Source organism: Cynoglossus semilaevis, chromosome 1 (genome assembly GCF_000523025.1).
Source record: "Cynoglossus semilaevis isolate Cse_v1.0 chromosome 1, Cse_v1.0, whole genome shotgun sequence".
Classification (NCBI taxonomy): domain Eukaryota; kingdom Metazoa; phylum Chordata; class Actinopteri; order Pleuronectiformes; family Cynoglossidae; genus Cynoglossus; species Cynoglossus semilaevis.
This window is the reverse complement of record NC_024307.1, coordinates 27,411,682-27,437,119: the sequence shown is the minus strand read 5'-3', so window position 1 is coordinate 27,437,119 and position 25,438 is coordinate 27,411,682. Positions and strand designations below refer to the sequence as shown.

Below are 25,438 nucleotides of genomic sequence, written 5' to 3'. Positions count from 1 at the left end.
CAAATGTAATTAAAAAATAAACAGCAAAAACAATGTCAGTGTCAGTTAGCCAAGGGGTTAAACTACACTGCACTTGTTATACATTTCCTTGAACTATAGCAAGAAAAGCTAAACATTTAGCATAACAATTAAAGTGTTAACAATATAGCTAATAATATTGGCAGACAAAGTTTTTTAAATTTTACTTTTATTCATATCAAGAGATTTTATAGAACATTGTTTTCTGTTTTCTGGCGTGCATCTGGGTTCATCTTAATCTTAGGGAAAATAATTGATACATCAAAGAGTGTGTGGTGTCCTTACTTGGCCTCCAGTATTTTATGGTCCACTTCATCCAGGGATGAACTATGGGCTACATGAAGAGTTCCAAACACAGAGGTTCTCTTCTTTTTGATTTTCTCTGCCTGAAATTGCACAACAGTGAATGTGAGGCACAAACTTCACCAGTTTCATCAGAAAAAGAAAAAAGTGTGTTTGCTGACGTAGAGGTTTGGATTATGGATCTCTCTCTATTTCTGATATGTTTTTACTACTTTATAAATGAATTCAACAACTTTTCCTATGGCTTTGACAGTTTTTCTTCAGTCTCACCTGACATAACTTTAGGATATGTTGAATTATACTAAAACTACTTTTTTATCTTATAGTTTTTATATTATCCTCTGGCTTCTTGTTTTACTTAGTGTAGCTAATTTTATATACAAGCTACTTCTTTGCTAACTACTAGCACCATTTGGTGCTAGTAGAGTTTCTAGCACAGAACAACGAGAGAAAAGTTATGTAATGATGAGAACAGACTGTTATATTTTATAAATATTGATGACAAATATATGGAACCATAAGCCACTGACTCTGGCCTTGCAGGACTCGATGGTGCACCACTGCCACTGACCTCATCTTTGGCGACGTAGAGCTGAAACTCAGCGTTCTGTTTCTTGATGTTGTAGTACTGAACCTCCACCTCGTGCGTGAGCTGGAGCCACTTCTGAAGAGCTTCAGGCACAGAGCGCTCTGACTGCATCTCCTTCTCTGCTCGCTTCAGGGCTTTCCGTACCTTAGTGAGAACAACACAGAAAGTGATAGAGTTAGATTGAATCTTGGTTAATCTGGTTAATCTAGGTTTTAGCATGTGAAGAAGGTTTTATATGTGTGGTTCTCCACGGTTTTCCACCTGGACCAGCTCCTCCTCGGCATACTTGAGTCTGCTCAGCTCACACTCGGCTCCCTCTCTGAGCTCTCGAAGCCTGTAAGCCTCCTTTTTGGCACCATTGATCTCGTCCCTCATTTTCTGCTCCAGGTTCTGCTTCTCTACGGCCACCGTTCTGTTCTCCTCCTGAGCTTTTTCCAGTCTACAAAAAGAGAAAAGGAGAGACAGATCTTCAGTGAAAGTGAACTCCTTGTCATTGACAACCAAGTCCGCTTCCTTAACCACTAAGCCACCACATGCCGTCTGCACCACACCTTGAGTTACATTATTTGGGTCTAATTCTAAGAACTAAGAAAGTATTCAGAGTACCAGCTGAATCTTGTCCTGGTCTTACCGACTCTGCAAGTCTAAAAGGCTCTGCTCAGCGTGCTGCAGACTCTCCAGGTCCTTCATCATCTGAGAAATGTGCACCTTGCTGGACTTGTTTTGCACATATGCAAACCAGCAGCCTCCCACACCGATCACTATGGAAACCATGAGGACAAAGTCCTTGGTCCAGTTATGCTGTGGACCTGCAGGAGGACAGAAGGTCAGCAGGGGCTAAATCTGAATCGTTTAGATGTAGTGAGCAGTCGAGGTGTGTGAGCATCAACGTACGTAAAGGTGGACCAAACAGCACGGCGTCCAGGGCCTTCAGGTTCAGTTTTTGTTTGTGTCGCTGGTCTAAAATCTTCAACTGCATGGACATAAACGACGGCTCATTGGCAGCTATTCTAAAACACAACAGACAAGGAATGAATGAATGAGTGTGTAAAGACAAATACCAAGTCATCCAGCAAATACTTGGACACAAGACAATTCAATTGTTGCTCAAAGAATTAGTTAAAAGTTTGAGTCTTCACAGTTAAGTGTGAGATATAAATACAGTTACACTGATACATTTTTGCATGAAGCAGACAGTTTTTCAAAATGGCTGACAGAGGAGAGATAACAATCAAGATACTGTACATAAAAGAACTCTTGAAAAGAGACTGACACGACCGGCAACAGAGGAACATGATCTGTAAAGGACAGCTGCTCATCAATCTTGACAATAAAAGCCATCCTTCAAAATTAAGAGAAAAGGCTAAAACTTAGGACAAAAATACAAACTCCAGACATTATTAGCTATAGCAACAGCTAAAAATGTTCCAAAGTCAAAAGTTATCTAAAAGAGTCAGCGCCCAGCAGTCCCGTGGACAAACATGAGACCCCTCCATCAGTCCCAGGACTCCTGGCCCACATACCACAGCCTGTAAGTCAACATCCACGTGTTCTCAACAGCCACTGTGTTTCCAAGGAATTCTGGGAGATTTGTCATTCAAATGACTTTATCCCTGCTTAACAGAGTCAGACTCCAGACTCACAATCACCACTGTTCAGATTGAACCAAAACACAACAATTGTCCCTGTGCTGCCTCTAACAACCAGCAGTGGGCAGCACTACACAGAGCAACGACTAAGGTTTGAGTTTTGGTTCTACTTCCACAGATCACCAGTTGTTATTGTAATTACAAAACCCATGTCTACCAAGGTTTGCACATGTGTAAGTCAAAATGAAAACTGTGATATTTGTTGTTCAGAACAGAGTGAGGAACGTTTCAGTGATAGCTCCAAGGTTATCGTTGGTGTTACAGCTGCTCCTGCATTTAGAAAACTCAGAGAAGGAAAAATATAAACTTGTGTCAGATATTAAGCATGAGATATTTTTTTATATTTAAAATGATATGAAAAGAGTGGCGTTTTGGCCCAGTGGCCATGTCTCTGTCATCAGTGTGGAACCCCAGGATTCACCTCCTGGGCAAGTTCAAATCCCTGTCAGGGTGGTTGGTACCTTCCAGTGGACTCACCACCCACAGGAAGGTTCAGGGGGGTTGGTACGGTGCAGTGTGATTTGCGTGGTGATCATGGAGACTGCTGTCCCCGCGACCCGGTAACAGATAAGCGGATGAAAATGGATGGATGGATGGATGATATGAAAAGATATCATCATATTTCTAAGTCGTAATTAATTAAAAAAGTGTAGATAAGAAAGGTTAATGGCAGGGTTAATGTTCTTGGACAAACTGGCAGGCCTGCAGTCCAGATCTGTGTCCTGTAAAAATAACTGCTGAGTCATGAAGAGTCACCACCGATCACAGACGTCTGAGATGATGTCAATTCAAACAGGGTTGGAGTTGGAGCCCACTCACCGAGGTAAGGTGTTCCCAGTGACGTGGAAGTCTCTGAAGTTCTTCTCGTACTGTGGCAGCTCCACCGACTCCTTCAGCCACTGCACCGTGTCCTCCATGGTCCAGTTATGGACTGAGACAGTTACAGAGAGAGGGGGGAGACGAGGGAATGATTCTCTCAACCAACAGCTGAGACTACCTTCTGTCCTCATCTGTCAGTTTTTCACTGTGTTGTGAAACATCTCATCTATTTCTGCACTCTTTTTTCATCATCACATTTTCTGTCCTAGCTTTTAGCTAATGTTTAGCTCTTCCTAGGCTAAAACAATAATAATCTTTACTCATGAGGAAACATCACCACTTTCATCACCACTGGGCTAATATCAAGTTATCTTAGCTTATTTACTATTAGCAGATTCTTCTGTACATTTTGACTCAGTGTCAGTCTTTACCGGGCTAATATACAGTAAGATAGCCTAGCTAGCTGGTTTAATCTTAATTTAATTTTAGTTTACGTTAAGTTTTTAGTGAAGTATTTCTGGGCTTCAGTTATCTCAACTAAATATTTTAGCAAACTGTTTACATACCATTATGCTGTCAGGACATTTACTTTCAGCTAACCCCAAGTTGACCATACAACTATTAGGTTAACTTAACCTCAAGCTTTGCCTAAGGCGCACATTTAGCCATTTTGCTGTTTGGTAACTTTGAAACAAAATTATATATGTGTATATGTGTGTTATATATATATATATATAATGACATTTTTATATATAATATATTTCAAACTATTTTATTCATATAGATGAGTCTGTTCGTCGTTATGGTTATAGTTATAGTTGTTTTATTCATTTGGCTAACTTTTAGTTCTTGGCTGGACTTTCAGTGGTGAAGTTATACTGTATCTGGCTAACCTTTAGCTGTATGGTCTACAAATGTATAGACTGTAGGCTGGTGTGGTGCTACCTTCAGAGGTCTTCCAGCCCTTCCACAGCTCCTCCACAGTGATGTGCTGGTCTTCACGGTGCAGGTTGCTGTGTTTGTTGGTTTGCTGCTGCTTCATGTCTTCAATGATAAACTGTTGAGACAAAGACAGACAGAAGAACATTAGGGTCTCAGACACAAACTGGGCAAATGGGAGAAACTGGACAAAGTCGGTTCTGTCCAAAAGTCTTTGAATGTCTCTCTCTCTCTCTCTCTCTCTTTCACACACACAAAGACAAAAAAGAAAGAGGGAGAGAGAGAGCACGCACGGACATACTTTTTCTCTTTTATTTCTTCCTTTTAGGGACTTCAGGAGCAAGGCAGATTTTACAAATCAACATGTACACGTGTATGTGTGTGTGTGTGTGTGTGTGTGTGTGCTCAGTTTCCGGCCGCCGTGCTCTGGCAGGTCTGACATAAAAGGATAAGAAAAGCCAGTCTTTAGAAACAGAACCCATCAGAGCTCTGACAGAACCTCAGTCCAGTCTTAATAAGGTTGAGGTTCAGATCAGCTGTGTCATGATGATGTCATAACAACTGCGGTACAGTGTCCATACACACAGACATTTGTACAACGTAAAAAACATACACACCAAAAATGACAAGTGTGAAAAAGTGAAAGTGAACTCCTTGTCAGTGTGACACAGCTCACCACTGCACACAACCAAATGTGACCTCTGTTTTTAACCCATCACCACAGTGAACAGTGGCAGCTTTAAGAACCAGTGAGTGGAGACGGAGCCATGACAGAGCACCTCAGTGGGAACTTGGCAGCTGGGGGACTAGAACCTGGAACCTTCAGGACCCAAACCCTCTTCCTTAACCACTGAGTATCTTTGTTGAAGCTACAGCTGAGCGTTTCGTTGTACCCCGAGGTACAATGACAATAAAGACTATTCTAGTCTACCTTTTTGCCGTGGCTGAAATGTTTTCAGACATTTGTGTTTTTTCAGGGCTGCCCTTCGTCCACAGACTTTCTGACTAAGAAATTGACAGAAAAATAAACGAAAAGTCAAACCTTTGGAGATACAACTTTTAAAAAGGAATTTAATGACCTTAAAGTTGCTACTTTATTTGACCTGATTATTTAAGACTCCACAGAATAAATACAATAATAAGGTTTGGATTTCTTGTCTGTATTATGGCCTGTTTCCTACTGTAGTATTGGAGAGGGTTTTTTTTTTCTGGTCCTAAAAACCTCTTACCCAACAGCAGTAGGAGACAAAAGACTTGAAGAAAAAACACTTTGCATGGTTACTTTTCATCCTCTTCCTCAGGATGTAAATGTAAAAGAGTTTTTTTTTCTTTTTCTTTTTCTTTCTCTCTGTCTGACGTGAAGCCAGGACCAGAGCAAAGGCAGCAGCTCAGTCTCTGCTGAGTCACGGAGGTCCCATCCAGACCAGGCCAAACAAATGTCCTACACAGCACTGCTGCGCTTTTATGAGCAGGGAAATCCTGCTGGCACTGACACACACACACACACACACACACACACACACACACAAACAAACACACAGGGGAATAACAAAAAGAAAACAAAACCAGTCTCTGATGAATGAAAGTGAATTTAAGACCACAAACCCAAGCTGTGTGATGGTAAAGATGACGTGTGCGTGTCCTGAACAGTAGGGAGCACTAAAGAAAAAAATATTCTTTCTCATTTGTAACCTACTCAGTAAACTGACAGATGTCTGATTAGAATTTCATTTTCTGAAATCTCAGACGTTGTTGTGAGGAACTGAATCTGATCTCAAGTTCACAGGTTAGAAAACTGCACAAGTACGTGAATGTACTGCATGAGTATGTGTGGACATGCTCTTGTTTACTGGGGTCTAGTACAGACACAGTGTGACACACACACACACACACATACACACACACACACACTGACAAAGACCAGTTTGTTCACGTTAGATTCCAGATTGAAGGGGGTGGAAGAATTACCCATGAGCCTTTGCTCTACTGAGCTTCACTGAATCTGTTCACATCTGGTCGTAAAGTTCACTTTTATCAGAATCTGTCCTCGTCAAAACCTTCACCACACTTACTGAATCTGTTCACATCTGTCCTCGTCAAAACCTTCACCACAATCATTTCTGCAGTAACTATCATCATCTTCATCATCATCATCACTGCAGTAACTATCATCATCATCATCTTCATCATCATCATCTTCATCACCATGATCTGTCATCATCACGATCATCGTGGACCTATATTTTCTCTTTCCTCTTTTCTGCACCAATCAGGTCATTTCGGGGTGAAAGTGGAACTGTTGTCGTGTCTGTCCTAACACTGAGCCACTGGACTTTGTTAGGGGATCTCATTTCATGTTTTAATCTATTTTTCTGACATAAGGCTTTGTTTGTGTATCTAGTATTTACCTACTGTACCTTGTTCTGGCTACATTTGAACTTATTTGGTGTAGAACTTTGGATTTCTTTAAGGTTTTTCAGGGCTGTTCCTTAATTAGAGTATTTGTTGTTGTTTTTTTTCAGACTTTTGTCTTTTACTTTTTGCAATATTTTAGCCTCACTATCTCTGGATACATTTTAGATTTATGTTTTTTCAAATGTAAAAAACAGTCAGTTAAGCTCCACAGCCAACAACAACACTTTAATCAATTTGTTTTTCTTAAGAAGGTGATAAATAAATTCCGAACAGTCTTGGACATTCCCAGACGAGTCAACAAGCCACTTTGAGACACTTATAAAAAATACACACTCTCGATGTGTGTTTGGATGCAAGATTCACATCCAAAGGTGAAATGTTTGGTCCTTCGTGTAGCGATAAGGAAAGCGAGCCTTCAGCAGCAGCCCACTGCTCCACGCTGTGACGCAGAGCGGGTCGTTGCAGTTTTCTAAATGATGCAACCTGATCCAGCTCAGTGTCTTCTTTGGCAGAAGGGCAGCAAACGAGCCGGCACCTGCCATCCCCACTGACTGTGCTCAGCAACAGACCCCCGGACATCGTTTTAAACCACCTAATAACTCAGGCAGTAATCACAGACAGGATTATGTCTCACAGTATTACAGCTGGATTGGATTCCTAATAAAATTCTTCCAGCCTGGTTATATTACAGATGAACTTGGAACAAATACATATCAAGACGTTCTCTGATTCTGTTGATGTTTATTTAGGCAGCTTTGGGAAGAAGTCTGTCTGTAGTTACTGCGGGAGCCAGAGGAGGGCACCAAATAGACCCCTTCTTTACCCGCCAGAAAAAGAACCAAGAAGCAAGCTAAACAGTGCACCGAACTGGATAAATACAACATCACAGTGTTCTGGAGAACACAACCCTTAAATCTTGACAAATTCTACACTATACCTTTATGTAAAGACGTGTTGGATTAACAGTTCTACAGACAGCAATTATTCTAATAGAATCTCATTCAAACAAACAGTGTCTGTTGACTCTTAAATCCTCTGTGGCTGTGTCAGACTCTGATCAGAAGCTAATACACAGCCTTGTTCACATGCTACTAGCTAGCACGGGTGTATTTGTTCCAGAAGTTAGATATGCTACAGCTATTCTGTTTAATGACTTTGCATTAGAGCGTTAGTGCTCACCTCAACAAACTGACTGAAGACAATTCATCAGCAAACACGGGTGAGGACAAAAATAGACAAAAGCAAATAGTTTCTCTCTCCAGAGAGTCTTTGTGTGAGTGTTTGGGATGTAGTCACATTAGATCTTTTTCAAAAGTCTGGCTTAAACCTCTTCATAACTCTTTAAAAAAAAAAGTGACAAGTCGATGAAAAAGAAGGAAAAGTTAAAACTATTTACACCCTGCAACTCTGAAACTGCCAAACCCTAAAAGCTAATGGAGCTGATCAAGTGTGACAGGGATCTACAGGATCAGCTCCCACTCCCCAAAGGACTGTTTGTGTTCCACTGAGGTTCTCAGCCTCAAATAATCTTTTGAAAAGCAGACGAGGCAACACACAGCCTTGACACATCCGTCAAGGCTGGAGGAAATCAAGGAACTCAGTTTCCTGCTGCTGGCTGAGCAACTTCCTTGTTTGCTTTTGCTGCACAAATATCAAAATCACACAGAAAAGTACTTTCGTGAGTGCGTGCGGATGTGTGTGTGTGTGTGTGTGTGTATTCATGAGTCATTATGAGCTCTGCAGGTAACCGTCAACCATTTATGAAACTACATTATAACAATACATTTGTGTGTGCACAGTGACTGACTGCTAAACATGGGTTAAAGTCCCTGTAACATAGTAACACCGACTGTTGTCATAATAACTAATTTAACATTTGAACAGAGCCAGGAAACTCCCAGAGACATGATGAAGAAGACCACAAGGAGGCATTCATTCATTCATTCAACTGATATGATGCAGTTCTTCAATGAAAACCAACGGAGGAGAAGGGATGAAGAGTGAGGCTCAAGAGCTGCACACAGCCATGTTTTTAACAAGTCAGACTTCTGTACATTGGAAATCTAAATCTAGGACTTGGGTCACGGTGGATTCCCGGCCTTTTGGTGTAACTATAAAGTAAATATGCTCTTTTGTATTATATATATATATATATATATATATATATATATATTATTTATCCTTGACCTCTCCTGTATACATCTCCTGTATACATCTACTAAAGTGTATAATAAAATTATGAAAATACATCTTGTTTGCATTTGTCAAAGACAGACGCTGTGAGGTACCAGCCTGCTAAATAAGTATGTTATTATCAAACAATAATATTAACAAGAAATATATTGTCCTCCTCCTCCTTATCAGTCGCAATAAGTTACTGCGACTGCGGAAACACATGAAGATCATGACAAAAGACAAGTCAACAGCAGAGCATGTGAAGATGGAAATGATGATCATTTCACTGATGAGCTGCAGTCACACACTGACTCAACAGGTCAGATACACAGACAAGATCAGAGAATCACATGACTTTACCACCAACCAAACCTCTACATTATCTATCAATTACACTATGACCAAAACTCCACAGAACAATTTCCTTTTCTAAGCTATGACACACTTAAATGACAAAACATAAGTGAGGAGCTCTGTGGGGTATCACCTATCGACACAAATGCATCACAAAACTATTATTTTTAACATTTAAGCAATATTTCATGTGAGTATTTATGTTTTTATACAGTACCTACTGTACATACAAATATACTGTATATATACACACATATACAGTATATAACAATGTATATATTGTAAAAGTCTAAAATGGAAAAACATGTCACACAGTGTATATATCATAAAAGTCTAAAATGGAAAAACATGTCATATTCCAGAGCTAGCATATCTTAAAATTTGGCAAGAGATACAATAAAATAGGTCAAAATTGGCACAAACAACAACATGTGACATAAACGTTAGTGCTAACTTTTGGGCATCCCCCCAAAAAAAGCTAAAACTAAAAGAATACAGCTTAAAATGAACCAACATTGGTTTAAAGGTGGCTTCATACCAAAAACGATGTAACAGTACAAAATTAACCAAAAGTAAGTGTCAGCATAGAAGAAAATTCAGATTCAGCACAGTAGCTAGAGGGTTAGCTCAGACAGTATCTTAGAGAGGCTGTTAAAAAGTCAAAAGTTATTCCACGACCAATATAGCTATACCAATATAACATATTTCCACCAATATGTTGCTCAACTCGTACACCCAGAACCAGAGAAACACAAGTGGCTGCAGTCAGTGTCAGTTCCATATATCTGGGTGTCACATGAAGGCCTGGTTTCACCCAGACCACCAGCAGCTAAAGAATCTCTGTCATGGATGTCATGAAAAGCTGGAGAAACTCCCCTCCACATGAAGAACAGGAGAAGGTGATGATGCTGAAGAGAACTAGCTTCTCCTGTATCTGTGTCAGTGCTGTCGATACAACATCCTGCTAACCCTGATAGAATTGACCAAAAAGCAAACAAACAAAACAATGCCTAACAAGTTGTAAAAAAAACAACAAGAAAAAACACTTCAAGTGAACTAAATCTGTAAAATATACAACATATTATTCTATAATCATATATGCATAACTAGTTATTAGTTCTATACCTAATTTTACTAATTATACAATTATAATTAGTAATTATTCATTACTAATTATACAAGTACAATTAGTAAAAACAAGTCGGGGCAGAAATAGCTAAAAGTGAGCTCAAAGAGAGCTACAATTCTGGATCAATTCACCTGGATATAGAGGTCGTTGAGATCCAACACAGGGCAGCAGAGGTCAGAGAGCTCTCAAATGTCAGTTCTGCGTCTCACCCCTAACCCCCCTCAAACACCCACACAGAGGGCGCTGTCAGTAGGAACCAAGCACTGACTGTTGCACAGACAGTAATGATATGCTACAGAGGATGTTTGAAATGGAAGGCTAAAAATGGACAAACACTTTCAAAACCTTGTCAAAAATGGCAAGAATGTTGGATTAAACGTTCAACAGCTGGGGAAGTGAAACACGATGAAGCAGATGATAAATGCCACTCCCTACTACCTGAAACATATGGCAACCAATGTCAACATGTCAACAAATTCACCTTGTCACAATGTCACTTCATGTGGTCCGGACTATGGGTCGATTATTGGATCATTTATAATTAATAATAATCATCATCATCATCATTATTATTATTATTATTATTATGGAGTTCCTTTATCTCTATTTTATTTATAATATATTTATATATGTAAATATCCCACAATGGGAAAATTTACAATGTCTTTAGACCCGACACAGGCCGCCACAGGAGTGGCACGGTTCAGTAAATGTTGCAGCTCACAGGCTGCCACACTGGAGGGGCATTATGGATATGTGGTTTCTTTGGGAATCAAAACCCAGGAGTCTCCACTTATTGCTCTGTAAGGCAGGAGTGCCATCCGCTACATTAAGGAAGCACGCTCTCTGTACCTGTTTGCTGATACAGTTTGCACTGTTGAACTAATATTTACTCACATTGTCAGAGCCTCATGTGACAGGCACCATACTGTTGGGAAGTGCTCGATACTGAAGTCGGTGCGTAACACCTACAGCAATGAAACCACAACATGAAGTTGAAACTTCACACTTGACTGTTCTTCCTCCTCGGTCTTGAACATTAAGAACAAATAAATACAGCTCTGTATTAGCCCCATGTTGGACAAAAGATCGAGAAAAATGCAAAGCTCAACTGCACACAAGCTAAGACGAGCTAGAAGCACAGAACACTGGAGAATGTAGTTAAAATAAATATAAAACGGTGAGGGCGGCAGCACTGGAAAAGCCAAAGTCAAGTCTTTGTCTCAATGGACTTGACACTTTTAGGAAAATTAGGATAAATTATCCTCCAAAAAAACATATAACAAAGGGAAAGGCTGGAGGAATAACTGTATATTTACATTATATCAAAAATACTAAAATATAATAACAAAAAAGTAGCTAAGTATTAGTCAAAATATATAAGTTGTAATGAAAAAAATGTCAAAAATGAAGTTTTAGTTTTTAGAGGAAGAATGCACCTTTTTATTGTATACAATTCATTGGCATGTTTAAATTGTATTAATTAATAAAAAGGTGAATTTCTTTTTCTCAGCCATAAAATATGTTTTTTATAAAAAGCTGCCTGTTAATGAGGTCCTGGTCTCACGCTGGGCCCCCAACCAGACTTTAAACACACCTGTCCACTTGATTCACAAGATGATCACTTCAACGTGAACTTCCAACGTGAAAAACATGCTTTATTAAACATTACCTCTACACTTTCGTTGACTTCTATTCCTCCATCATTGTCATCATCCAGCTGTTTGTGGATGTGCCGCAACGCCTCCAGACTGAAGCGGTCGTCGTCGCCCATGCATGGGGGCATCACAATGAGGCAGGGGTCTGGAAGGAAGAAGACAAAAATCATAAAGCTATATTTCAGTTTTATATTTCTGTTAGGATAAAACAGCATTAAAACGATTAGCTTGAGGTTTTAGTTAGCACAGAGCATATAGACACAGACAGAAGAACGAGGATTTAGCTAATACCTGTTTGCATGTAAGTACACACCAGGCCTGTCCTTCAGCTATTTACAGCACAAACATTAGGCTAGTTATGAAACATTGCTCCACACTGCAAAGTAAGTAGACTGATGATCTGTATTATAGACAGATGTTCTATAATATTGTTTGCTGATGACATAAAGCTAATTTCTTCTTAATTAAATTGTCAGTGCGATTTCATCAGATCTGTGGTTACGCTCAGTGTCAGACAGATTTTTGGACAAATCCCACGGTCGATTCTCTGTGGACGGAAGTGATGAGAAGTGACGGGATGTGAGGTGCCGTACGTCGCTGCCAGCACATGTAATACTGCTAGAGTGGAATCATTTACATATCAATCAAAAGACTAATATATTGACACAATACAAAAACAAAGGACACTTTATAACATATTTCTGTTAGTTTAATTAGTTGTGTGCAGTACAGTAAATAATAAAGTTTTAGTTAGTCTTAATTTTTTCTTTAATTATTATTTAGATATATTTAAGTTAATGAAAATTTTTTTCCAAGTTTAGATTCCCAATTTTGTTACTTTTTAATAACTATAATAACCTTGATGTATAAACAGACACACCAACAGAGGCACACACACACACACACACTTCTAGATGCTTCAGCAGCCTCCACAGTTTTGTAATGAGGACACCTGGTATGAGACACAGGACTTCATTACTCCCTCAGGAGTTCCCTTTGGGAAATTAGGAGTTTGTTTCCCATCAAATTTGACCAAAATGTAGTTTCTGTCTATTCATAAAAACAGGCAACAACTGAGTCACAAAGATGACACTTGGCAGGTCTAACAGTTAGAGGAGCTCTTCCATTGGAGCTCTGCCTGGACTAAGTTTGGATAAGGAGACACTGGGGATTATTTCCATGACAAAACCAAGAGACTCGCCCCGGCCAAGGCCCTTCTGACCGGACTCAACGTCACGATGACTGAAAACTGATCCTTTGTTCCTGAGTGAACGGATACACACTCAAACCAAAACATTCAAATCACAGAGTCTTCCAGGCGTCCGTCTGTTAATATGGTGTTTTGGTAGCTTCATAGTGAAGAAATAAAGAGGACTGAGCAGCTCCAAACACACTAACACATGACCACAGACTCTAAAAACCCAACCCATTAGCCTGAATGTTTAATAGTGGTGGCCACACAGATTTGTCTGGCAAATCTGGTGTTACCATACATAAGAGATACTGAATGAAAACATCAAAGCTGGGCCGCAGTCACACTATGAGTCAAAGAGTATACTTGAAGTGCCTCTGACAGATCGTCTAGTAGGAGACAAAAATCCAACAGAGCTAACCTTCTGTTCTGCCTCCAAGAAAATACATTTGATGTGTCTAAGACAAAGTCATATTTAGGAAATTCAATCAAAAAAAATGGATAGATAGATAGACAGACAGACAGATGGATGGACGGACGGACGGATGGACTACGGAACTAAGACTCGTGTCTGAGCTCAGTAGCGTCTGACATTATGTAATGTATTTGCCTGGCGTGTCAGGGCAGTTCACATAGCCCTAGGTTTGCATATCTATTTGGCTGGGTTATTTAAATAAAAGAAAAAACTCAATACTTCACTGTGTGTTTTACCGGAACTCTTACCGAAGTTCATTTTACTTTTACAAAGACTTCACTATTATGAGCGGCCTAATTCTGTTCCTTCATCCAGCGTCTTCTGAAAAGCACAGAGAAGAGAATCTTTGATGAAATAAATCTGTCAGTATTTGGGATGGCCCGCCTGGTGTGCAGCTCAATAAGACGACAGCAAGAGCCCTTCCGTCCCAGATGTCCTATTTTGAGTGTGTCAGAAACACTCTGAAGCACTAGAACATGACGAACCATGTGACGGGGAGGGGCCACCGGTGACCCCCAGCGTTCTGCGGGGACGCACACAAAAATCAAAACAGCCCAGAGGGAGAACTGGCTCTGAAACACGACAAAATTGGAAAGTACTGTCTTATTTATAGCTCATCCAACTTCCAGCTGTCAGGATGTGAGAGCTCAACAATGACAGAGGTCTCCCTTCAATAAGCACACACGCACACACACACACCAGTATAACATATGCAAATGTTCAGTCCGGCAGCAGGAAAAGCAGTTGTGCTCCAACTTACTTCAACTATAAATTACAAATGCAACAGAAGTGACGGCAGCTTTTGGTTCAAGAGCCTTTAAAAACAAAAGCACATTCCTGTCAATGTGTTACTTCAAAGTGAGTTCCAGCACTAAATTTATGCACAAAATCGTCTTTGACTTCAGCAGGTGACAGGTGTCTGGCGTCTTCTAGTGTCTTTTCAAACAAATTTACATGACCTACATTCATGATGACAAGCAAACTTTTTGATAAATGCATTAAGACACAAGTAGAAAAACCTGATGTTTAAAATCTGTGAAGATCGGAAAACTATTGGTGGTTAGCTATCGGTTAGCACGGTAACAGCATTAGCTCTAGTGTCTGTACCAGGACTGTCGTAGCTACTGTAGTTCAAGTCTATGAGCCCACAGAACATCAACGTAGGGTAGACCCAATACAATTGCCAACATCTAGTACCATACCATTACTTTGTTACATTTTATTTTGCTTAAATTTCGTCTCCAGTTATTACAAATGTCAAACCATCTGTTCCAATTATAGTAATGTCAAAGTTTGAACAACATCGTGTGTTTACTATGCCGACAGTTTTCTTACAATTAATTTGTCAAAAACATATATCATCAATATATCGTTGGCCTTTAGTATCACAGTATATTGCAGTTTATCTTACAGTCGCTCGTGTTGTGATACGTATCGTTTCGCCAGATTCTTGCCAATACAAACTCCTACAACTGACACTGTCCTAACAGTAGACGATACATGGTTACATTTAAGGTTAAAACAAATGAAAAGAACGACAGAATAGAGATAACTGTAACAGGACAAGTATTTGCATCAGGTATCAAGCCCTCAATCACCACACTGAAGTGACACTGGAGGCCTGAAGTGCTGCGATACATATTTAAAAAAAACTTTTAGTTGAATAAGTGGCCACGTCGGAACGACTGGTCGTCTGAATGAATTTTCCTCTGTGCACGTTCACTCTTCCAAACAGACTTGGAAGGGTTAAGACGTTTCGTCAGCAGCTGGCAGCACCTGCCGCTCAACTCAGGAAAAAGATTTTTGAGCCATGTCCTCTTGACACGAGTCACTGCAAGAACATCTTGGACGTGAAGCCACATGCAGTGTAAGAGTATCTGAGCTCGGGGGGGGGCGTGGAATTAAGACAGCAAGAATATGAACTTTGGGGTCCAACCTCCTATGCCCCGCAAACTGACCACAATTACCCAGTGCCCTCTTTCTGTACACACATGCATACACACACACACACAGTCTCTCTCTCTTTCTCTCTCTCATCGTCTCAGTCAGTGTCTGAGGCACAAACACTGTGGCTAACCAATTACCTTGAACCCCAGTCAAACTTTTTAATGGCAGCAAAGAATGTTTGAAAAGCAAAGAGGAGGAAGACTTGGACAAACACGGTTCACCCTGTTGTCTTACAGAACATGTACTTGGCCTGAGTTGTTCAGGTGGAATGAGGACTTTCAGGTTTGGTTTTCATTTATCAGGCACTGACACCTCTGACACAAAAAAACAAGAATTTTTTAAATGACAAGAAAATTACTAGAAAATATAGTCAACAAACAGGTCAGGTACAGATAATTCTAATTTGGATTCTTTGGAAACAGAATTTCACAGGCAACCTTTAAGCTCTCACATTACTTCAAGGATCTTCTGTTGTTTAGAAAAGAGGAAAAAAACAAATGCTTACTACATGACGAAGACTGCATTTCAGTGCATTTCGATGCATTTTTAGCCAGTCGAATGCTTACTACATGACGAAGTGCATTTCGATGCATTTTTAGCCAGTCAAAAGCACCCTTAAAACCAACCTTCTTTCAAGACAGATTGACAGGATCGTAGGTTTATGTTAGCCTAGCATCAGTCTAAAGTTGTGTAAACGCACGTTCAGCCTCACACTTCCTGGAGAGAAGCCCTTTTTGATTCTATTACTGTACCACAGACAGACTGCACATCAAACCCTGGCTGCTGTGAACCAACGGCAGCAGTTACAGGGAGCGGTCACTGTCACCCTGCAGACAGCCTGTACAGAACCGTGCACCCAGTAAACTGGTCCCCGTACAGTTTATTACGGCTGCATGTCAGCCATGTCAGCAGTTCGTTATGTCCACTGGCACCACTCCAAATCCTCTCCAGCTTTCACACGTTCGCGGCCCAGATATTTACTGCAGTGGATGATGAATGACATTTTAAACATAATCCTGGGAAACTCACACAATCGTCACATCCAAAGGTTCCACCACAGGTTTTACTGTGAACAGAATTTGATTTTAGAGGATACAAAACAAATGACTTTCAGTTGGATGTCGGAAGTTCACAACTGTAGCTTTAAATGCACCAGTCAGATGTTGAAAACTTTGGGTAATTAAGTTGGTGGAGGATCAGCGGCTTCAGCGTGCACCACTCTGCATCCTCCTACCCCCACCTTCCACCTCCTGTGACCACCGCCCATATGGCAGTGCCATAAGTCACTCTGACAGGTTAGTATTAAAGGCAAGTAAATAAAGCTTCTGGAGAGTCTACCATTTCAGCTCATCAGCAGCCATTAATAAGACACAAATATCATTAGTCGCCTACAAAGGCCACCAGACTGTGCAGCGAGAGTCAGGGTGAGCAGGCGAGAGAGAGAGAGAAAGGGGGGGGGGGGGGAGGGGGAGGAGGGAGAGAAAGGGAGGGGGGGGAGAAATCAGGGATCGTCGGGTGGAAGAGGAAGAAACACGATACTGAAAAAGTTTGTCTTACACTCTGTTTGCACAAGCTGTCAAAATGGACAAAGTCACACAAGTGTAAATCTCAAAATGACTCGTCTCAGTGGCTCAAAAAAAATAACTAAAAATATTTACAAAAAAAAATAAAGAAACCTGATAAAACGTCTCTCTGTTACATTAGAAACATGTGCATGGAATCTGAAAGATAGACTCATGTACTACATATGCACATACACATACATGACTTTTACAAACAGCAGTGCAGTTGTAGCGTCACTGTGCAACCCTAGCCTACAATAGAGAGCAGTGACATCCAAGTGCTGGCACAAACTGTCATCCAGTGACAGTGACCAGTTCTGGATCTGCAGACCGCTCTGTGGTCTCTTCAAAGGACGGCTACAATAAAGGAGGAGAGATCGTTAATGAGCACAAGCATTTCTACTGGTCACTAATTAGTCACCAACAGTTTAGTACAACAGGTACCGAGCTGACAGGCTGCAGTCCTTGCACTTTTTGAGTCATACTCCTATGTCTTGGAGTATCAAATTTTCCACAATTTGGATGTTGTTTTTATTGTGTTCCAGGACAACAAAACTAGGGCCCTAGCAGAAGCTGCTAGCACAGAGGCTAAAAACAATGATTGTTGTGTCAATCTATTGCTATAGACATTAAAGGCCTCCTTGAGAAGTGAAGATCGAGCCAACTTTATCAAGTCAGTGGAATCTAACCTCCGAATTGTTTTCCTGCTTTCAAAGATGGTGGTGGATTCCTGCGCAGCTTTGAGTGAATGGGTAGTTGAGTTGTGTTTGTTTGTTATACATTTGATCTTTGTCTTTTTATTAATCGCCCTACAATGGTGAAATTTGAGGCGCTGCGTCAGCCTGAATGTCGTACCTGGGTGGACCTTTACCAGAAATCTCTCGGTTTACAGACGATATCTCAAACTGATCTAACTGCGCCACAGACGCAGTCTTTCTGGTCATTGAAAATTTGAATCCAATCAATGATAATGATTATGGATTCATCCATGTTAACGCATCAACTGTGACGGTTCTTTTGGGGAGTGCCAGCTGTGTCTTTTTGCTGATGTAGTGCTGAACTCTTGTGATGTTTCAGCAGTGTGTGGAGCCTCCAGGGCCTGGCAGAGAAACAGAGATGAAACAGACACAAACACTAGGGTGGTACGAGCTACACAGCCACTCGGTGCTGTACTAAGACAATAAAGCTGCGACAAAAGTCTTGTCAACAGACAATCACATCCAGGTCTCAGACACCAACATGTCTCAGCTCGACTTGATCCACCCAGAACTGGATTCACCTGGATCACCTTTGATGCAAAGAAGCCAAAATGTCAACAATAGATTGTGCAAACAGCACAGCTGGAGGAGGATCAGCTGAGGCCTCCTACAGGTTGTGGCCTCTGTGCCAACAGGCCGCCTTGAATGACTTGTGAACCCCAGTTGTTGCAACACATCCACCACCTCAAGCATTCTCTTTGGTGGGAACCCAGATTGGGTTTGCCCTGTAGGAGGTACAGTTATTCATCATCTCCTCAGACAAGAATGTACTCTAAACCAGCACAAGGGGCCTCCGAAAAATGGAAGGAATATTAGAAAAACGTTTTAATTTAATTACATTTTTTTAATAACCATTTGGCCTGAGCCGTACAACACTATCCTGATCATCCAATTCTCAAGGTTGCGATGGAAGCTGAAAACACCTCACATGACAGCTGCAATTTCAGCAAGTACGATGTCTCAATCTGTGAAGACCTGGTGGTTTGCTGCTCTGCAAACAAGCTAGCAAACAAGCTAGTGCTTGTTTGCTAACAAGCTAGTGCATGTTCACTAATGATTTTCTTGTGCAATAATGTACATGTTGGATACATTTTTTACATATTTTGTAGCATAGTCGGTGGTTTTTAAAGGGAGTCCGTGGCCAAAAGCTAATGCTGTTTGTGGGGCCTTGGAATGGGAACCTTTGGAACCCCTGATGTAGTCTGAAAAGACCCTGACACCCTTAATAGGCCTTATTTTTGGATGTGTAAATGCACAACAAGTTTTGGACAACCTTTCAGTAGGGTCCACATAAGTCCAGCCTGCAGAAGGTGCAGAAATGTCCATTTGTATTGTAGAGACAGATGCTACTAACAGAAAGACAAAAAAAAAAAACTGCTTGTCTTTCATTTGGTTGTTGTAATACTTCAGCATAAATCACCTAGAAAAAAAATGGACAAGTATCTTTCAGTGCTGGGGTTGGACTAATGTTCAAACACTTGTCTATGTCCAGCCATGTCTCACTGTCTGTTTTTCATTTTGACTTCATTCACATGAGATTTGTCTTGTGTTACAAATATTGTTGGACTCATCTCATACTTCACTCGATGCATCGTCAACAGCACATTTGTGAGACTCAGTGATTTAGTCTCATTGAAAAAGTCAGACTTTTAGAATTCACTTTTAGTTCCAAATTTGTGAATGAGAATTAGTAAATAATTGTTATAGGAAAATGTGAATTTGCTGATGAAACTTGAAAAACAGCAGATAGCTGTTGAGTTCCTGTTGAACTTGTTTTAAGTTTCACTTTGAATGTGGTTCATTTTTTTTGCAACAGCTTTTTAGTTAATTGTTGACCATTTTAAATACAGTTAATATGTTTTAATGAGAAGATTTGTTTTTTTAGCCTTAGTCTTTTAGCTTGTTTTTTCTTCATTTATGTGCTGTCAGTGCTAGCAGTTTTGGCTAACTTTTATCCTTAAACTTGCAGGTGCCTTTCTTTCCCTCTGAATCGGCTGTAAATCAATTTTGAATTAGTTTGTAAGGAGCTCGGGTCAAAGCAGGGACGTCCGTGGAGACAGACTTGAGAGGGGACAGCATACCACAGAAATCCACACCACTGCTCACCCGGAGCTGCATATCACGTGACCCGCTGCCAAAGGAAAGTCCCTGATATTTGAAGGGGTCGCTCTGCTCATCCAGTAGCTAACTTTAAATCTCAAGACATCCATTTGCCTCAACTATAAAGTAAAGCGTGTTAACGGTCCATACCAGACTAACCAAACTCTAATATTTCAGAATGATAGATTTCCACTCGCTCACGTGCGCTTAATAAAACGGTAGCTACAGCAGGTGTATGTGATTGGGCAGGAAACATGAGGGAACTGCAGAGGACCAAGGTGACAGTTTAGGCCTGTGTGAAGGACACACTGCTGGCTTTTTCCTGTGTTAAGGTGACGAGCATTAACGCAGCAACATCCAAACATCATAAAAAGAAGTCAGCCTGTGAAGACCAAACACAGGATCTGTTTTTATGTGCCGCAGATAAACTCACACGTAATCTTTTATTCTGGTAGTTTTTTTAATTAAGGGATTGACTGTTATCAAAGAAAGTGCAGGTGCTTGAAATGCATTTTAAAAAACAAACTGAAATGTGAAGTATAATGTGAAATATTCTGGTGTGTTTTACAACAGGAGACCAGCACATGTGACCAGTTCTTTAATGTCATTTTCAGACTTTTGTAATCCAAGTCAATCTTCTTAATTGTTTAGGTGCAGTTTAGTGAGCTTTAAACATCTTAATCACACAAGCCTGATTATATTTATATTGTGTGTGACTGAGAAGAAGGAGGAGGAGGAGGAGGAGGAGGAGGAGGAGGAATCATCCCGAACAGCATGTTCTCCTCTAAAAAGGAAATGGCTTTGTCGGTTTGGCTGTGTGTGTGTTCCAGGACCAGGGCACAGTGACACACTCCTGCGTTCACACTGGCACTTGGACAGTGGATAAAGTCATTCTGTCTGTCTGTGTGTGTGTGTGTGTGTGTGTGTGTGTGTGTAAACATATGAAGGCATCAGATAAAGAAATCCCAGGTCCTTGAAGATGGCTAAAACACTTGCATCAGTCCAACATAAACTCATAAACCAATTACTTTTTGCTTCCAGAGGCCAATAACCTGCCTGGAGATAAGATTAATGAGCAACGAAGAGAACCTAAGAGATAGCATAACATCAATACTGTAAACAATACCAAAGATACATTTAGATTCTAAAACTATTATTATCTATTTGATATTTAAAATGTATATAAATTAAATAAGGTGCATTACTTATTAGTCTAAAAGTAAAAGCCTCTAGGACTGATGTAGTCTAAAATAGGATTTAATTCAAAAATCAAATAAATAGAAACTCACATGGTGCTGGACGTTCCCTGGTTTCTAAAGTTGATTTTCCTATGTTTTGTAATCATGTTCCGGTGGTTTATGTTTTGGGTAATCAAGTCAAGGCAGTTACTATCAAAATTTCAGCTGGGTTGATGAATTGTTTCCAGTCAGAAAGTTGTTTTTCCAATTATACCAATAAGAGTGGGTGTGCCTTTGTCACCTGATTAAAAACAACGGCCCACACTGTTGTGCTGATGAAAATATATATTACAGTATATATTATCAGGGGGTATTTGTTATGATATCAGACTTATTGGAATGACGTCACAACAAATACCCATGATATATAATTATCTGTCAGATATTTTGCACACACCCCTAATTAAAACCATGAATCTCTCTGTGTTTTGATGATTTTAATCAGACGAGCAGTTAGTAGCAGTTAAAGACCTGAGAGAACAGCCAGGGCCAATCCAGGTGACTTGAACAATTCTTCTTCTCACTGGTGACTTTACTACAGAATGAGAGACTCAAACCTCCAGCTCCTACATCAGGACCAGGCCAGAGATACTAGAGAGTTTAGAACATTCTAGAAACCCTCTGACCTCCACCTTTGAGGGGACAAACAACACGACTTTTGAAGTGGACAACAGACAAGAAAACACTGAAGCTTGTTCAGACTGGTCTCTGTGTTTTGTCAGTATGTCCTTGTCAGTGTTGAGCTGTGTTGGAGGGCAGGAAATACACCAAATATCATACCAGGACTACTTGAGTCTAGGAATAATATATGGTTAGGGTTAGACTGTGGATTTAGTTTCAGTGAATACAAAAGAGGCTCAGCTACAGTAATATGACCGTGTTCCTGTTTCCTTGTTCCTCTGTCACTGCATCACACTTCAGAACAAAAAGCAGTGAATAAAAGAGTCATGTATTGCTACACTAATTCCGAGCCCACCACGGAGAAGTCGAACATCAAGATGTTCAAGGAAGAGTTTTGTCGTTTGTTGTTATTCCCGACAACAAGAAATGTTCAGGACCATTTTAAAGTCATGCTGAAAAAAAATTGCAATAATAATATTTTATTTTTAGAGTATTGTCCTGGAAGAAGTACAGTTTTGGTAAAAAAGAAAACTTTGTTTGCATACAGACTAATTTGGCGTCATGTACGAAAATAGATCCAACACTAGAGGCAGCATTGCCTAGGTCCAAGTATCTATCACATAGATCACAAAAGGATTTGAAAACAATTCTACTAAAAATTCAGACAACGTGAACTGGAAAATAATTCAACAAAGTTTACTTGACCAGCTGGACACATATTTATTCAAACTAACAGAGTCAGTATTTTATAGTATATTACAGTATAAGTCCAGGTTTAACATCTGTGATGAACGATTTGTGTCCAGAAACTAAGTGGCACCGTGACATAAACATCCTGCAGCAACATCTCCTGCTTCATATCACACATACTGTATCATCCAAGTCTCCTGACTCTCCCTTCATAGAAGAGTCAGCTCAGCTTTGAACCTTCAGCCATTTGGATTCTAACATGACGATGAGTTAAGAGCGCCTGAATGGAGTGCTAGTTTCAGCTGCATGTACTTTATGCTAACAAGTAGCTACAGGCTAGTCTATAATGTAAACCAAGGCTCCCTTAGCAAACTCCCTACAGGTCACATGTAGAGGTAATCACACCCCAAGACATACAGTATGAAACAGCTGTTTTGCTTCAGCCCTGGAGGCTACGCTGTTACTGTGACACGAACGCTAATCCAGCAGAGCCAGAGCGTGCGTGTGAGCACCTGTTTGTCTTTCTAGGAGAATAAATGCTGCAGAAGAGTACATGAAGAGTGAGACTTCAGGAGAGAAGGAGAAACAGAAGAAGAAGAAGAAGAAACATCATGCACGGACCTGGCATTTCCTTTACATATTTCTTAGCTAACTTTAAGCTATTAATGAACTGTTCTTGGCAAATTTCAATATTTTTACGAAGAAAGGTGTGTATACAATACACTGCAATACTATGGGCAAGACGATATATTGACTTTTTGCAAAAGATACCAAAAGTAGCACACACGATGCTGTTACACAGTTAACATCAGGTTACTTCAATTGGAACAGAAGGATCTACATTTGTACGTCAATATTTTTTTTTAAAAAAACATTGGTTCGGTGCTCTAGCATATTAATACGATAGTGTCAATATTTTCTTACAGCCCTAACAAAGACAAACACAGAGACACACGCAGAGACACACGCAGAGACACACACAAAGCTTATCAAGCCAATGAAAAGACAGCTGACCTTTTCCAGTGAGCCTGCTAGGAAATGGCCAACACTGTGGTCAGGTTTAGTGACACTGTATTAAAGTAAGCCAACATTATTTCAGGGTCACCTGTCCTGTCTCAAACTGCTGCTGCTGCTGTTTTTTATCATTGAATATCTGTAGTGCATTTTAAGGATGAACTCTCGTTAGCAGACAGTCATGATCGCCTGCCGTCTGCTGTGGAGCGCTGCTTCATTATCAACCCAAATTAGAATTTCAAACTCTGCCCCATCTTGGCTGATCATACCCCTAAAAGGTAATACTGAGTGCACGTGTGTGTCTGTGTGCACTTCTGAAACTCCTGGTTTATTCTGCAGCTTTCTGGAATTTGTCCTGGTCTCCATCAGCAGATGGACTTGGCTCAGTTGTCATGGAGACGGGCTACTGAATGCTAATACTGCCACACACACACACACACACACCTGGTTCTTTCAATGAAAGATGCTGATTAAAGTTATAGTGCACTAAAAACAAGTGTCCGAATATCTTAAAGAAAAACGTTTACTGCTTTGACAAACATCATATTTTGGTCTTGGGAAACACATGTAAGAAATATAGTTTTGGACAATTATAATTTTGGTCTTGGGAAACGTAAGAAATATAGTTTTGGACAATTATATCAGATTTTCTAACCATTTTCATTAACATTCAGCTATTTTTTACCAATTTTTATCTGCTTTAGGTCTATTATTATTATTATAACTATTATTATTCTTTTAACTTATCTTTGAAAGACAGTTAATTGGTTTTTATTTTTTATCTGAGCTGTGGTGGCTAACCCTTAGCTGTTTTTCTGTCCCATCTTATTTTTTTTCTACCTTTCTAACATTAATTAACTTTGGACATTCCTGGCTCAATTGATTAGTAACAATTATCCCTTTATATATATATAAAAACATTTCTTGTCCTCTGTACGTTTGAGGTCTAAATTTTGAGCTTTTATCTGTTTGGAAATGTCATGTTTTTAAATACATTTTACTATTCTTTTTTAAGTTTTTTGTTATCATATCCATTATTTTCAACATCATTAGGTCAGGTTCTGGTTGTACTAGGACTTTCAGACGACTATCCATCTGAACACAGAGAACCACTCCCAACTTCTTCTACAGAAGTTACAGATAACTGACAGGTAATATTTACAGAGATTTACAGTTACTTCCCTTTCCAAATACCCACAGTGGCATTTATGGTTTGGGTTAGGGGGGTAGAGCTAGATTTGAACCTACGACCCTCTGAATTGAGGGAGAACTGTTGTCCAAAACTGCTTTTAATTTAGTTTACTCTGAGGCAGCTAAATATAAAATACTAAACTTCTGAATGGGAAATGAACTTCTTAAAAGACCGTCAAGTTGTCGTGGTCCAAGGGGCAGGTGTAACCTACGCCCCCGTATTGTCGTTGTATGACTGGCTTTAGGCAACTTCTGCATCTGTTAGGGGAAGTGTTGGTGGAAGTGGACGATACCAGAGAAAACCATAACAAACATGGAGAGCGAACTGAAAAAATATGCCATCTGTCCAACAGCGGACTTGACCTGCTGCCCTAGGAGGGAGGCAACAGTCAGTAAACAACAGTTTGTTTTGTTTGTTTTCCGGCCTCTTCCCTCTGACAGTAGGCCCAAGTGTTGCCCTTCCTGTCACCTCACACAAGCCTGACGTTCCCCATTAAATCCACACATGTGGTCTGGGATAACACCAACAACGCTCAGATCTGTGACACTTGGCAAACCACCAGAGAAAACACTTCCTGATGTGTTGTATGAAATACGTGACA

General features: G+C 40.2%; 1 protein-coding gene across 3 annotated transcripts in view; it reads right to left on the bottom strand.

Moving 5' to 3' along the window:
- Window positions 1-25,438, bottom strand: part of stim2b (stromal interaction molecule 2b) — a 32,276-nt gene that overhangs the window by 4,888 nt on the left and 1,950 nt on the right. For all 3 annotated transcript variants that reach the window (XM_025053192.1, XM_008322787.3, XM_025053245.1), the window contains 8 exons: window positions 12,063-12,193; window positions 4,324-4,435; window positions 3,379-3,490; window positions 1,805-1,920; window positions 1,542-1,719; window positions 1,172-1,349; window positions 893-1,054; window positions 304-404 (listed from right to left, as the gene is read on the bottom strand). In XM_025053192.1, the coding sequence (XP_024908960.1) occupies window positions 304-404; window positions 893-1,054; window positions 1,172-1,349; window positions 1,542-1,719; window positions 1,805-1,920; window positions 3,379-3,490; window positions 4,324-4,435; window positions 12,063-12,193 (1,090 nt within the window). The remainder of the gene's footprint in view (window positions 1-303; window positions 405-892; window positions 1,055-1,171; window positions 1,350-1,541; window positions 1,720-1,804; window positions 1,921-3,378; window positions 3,491-4,323; window positions 4,436-12,062; window positions 12,194-25,438) is intronic.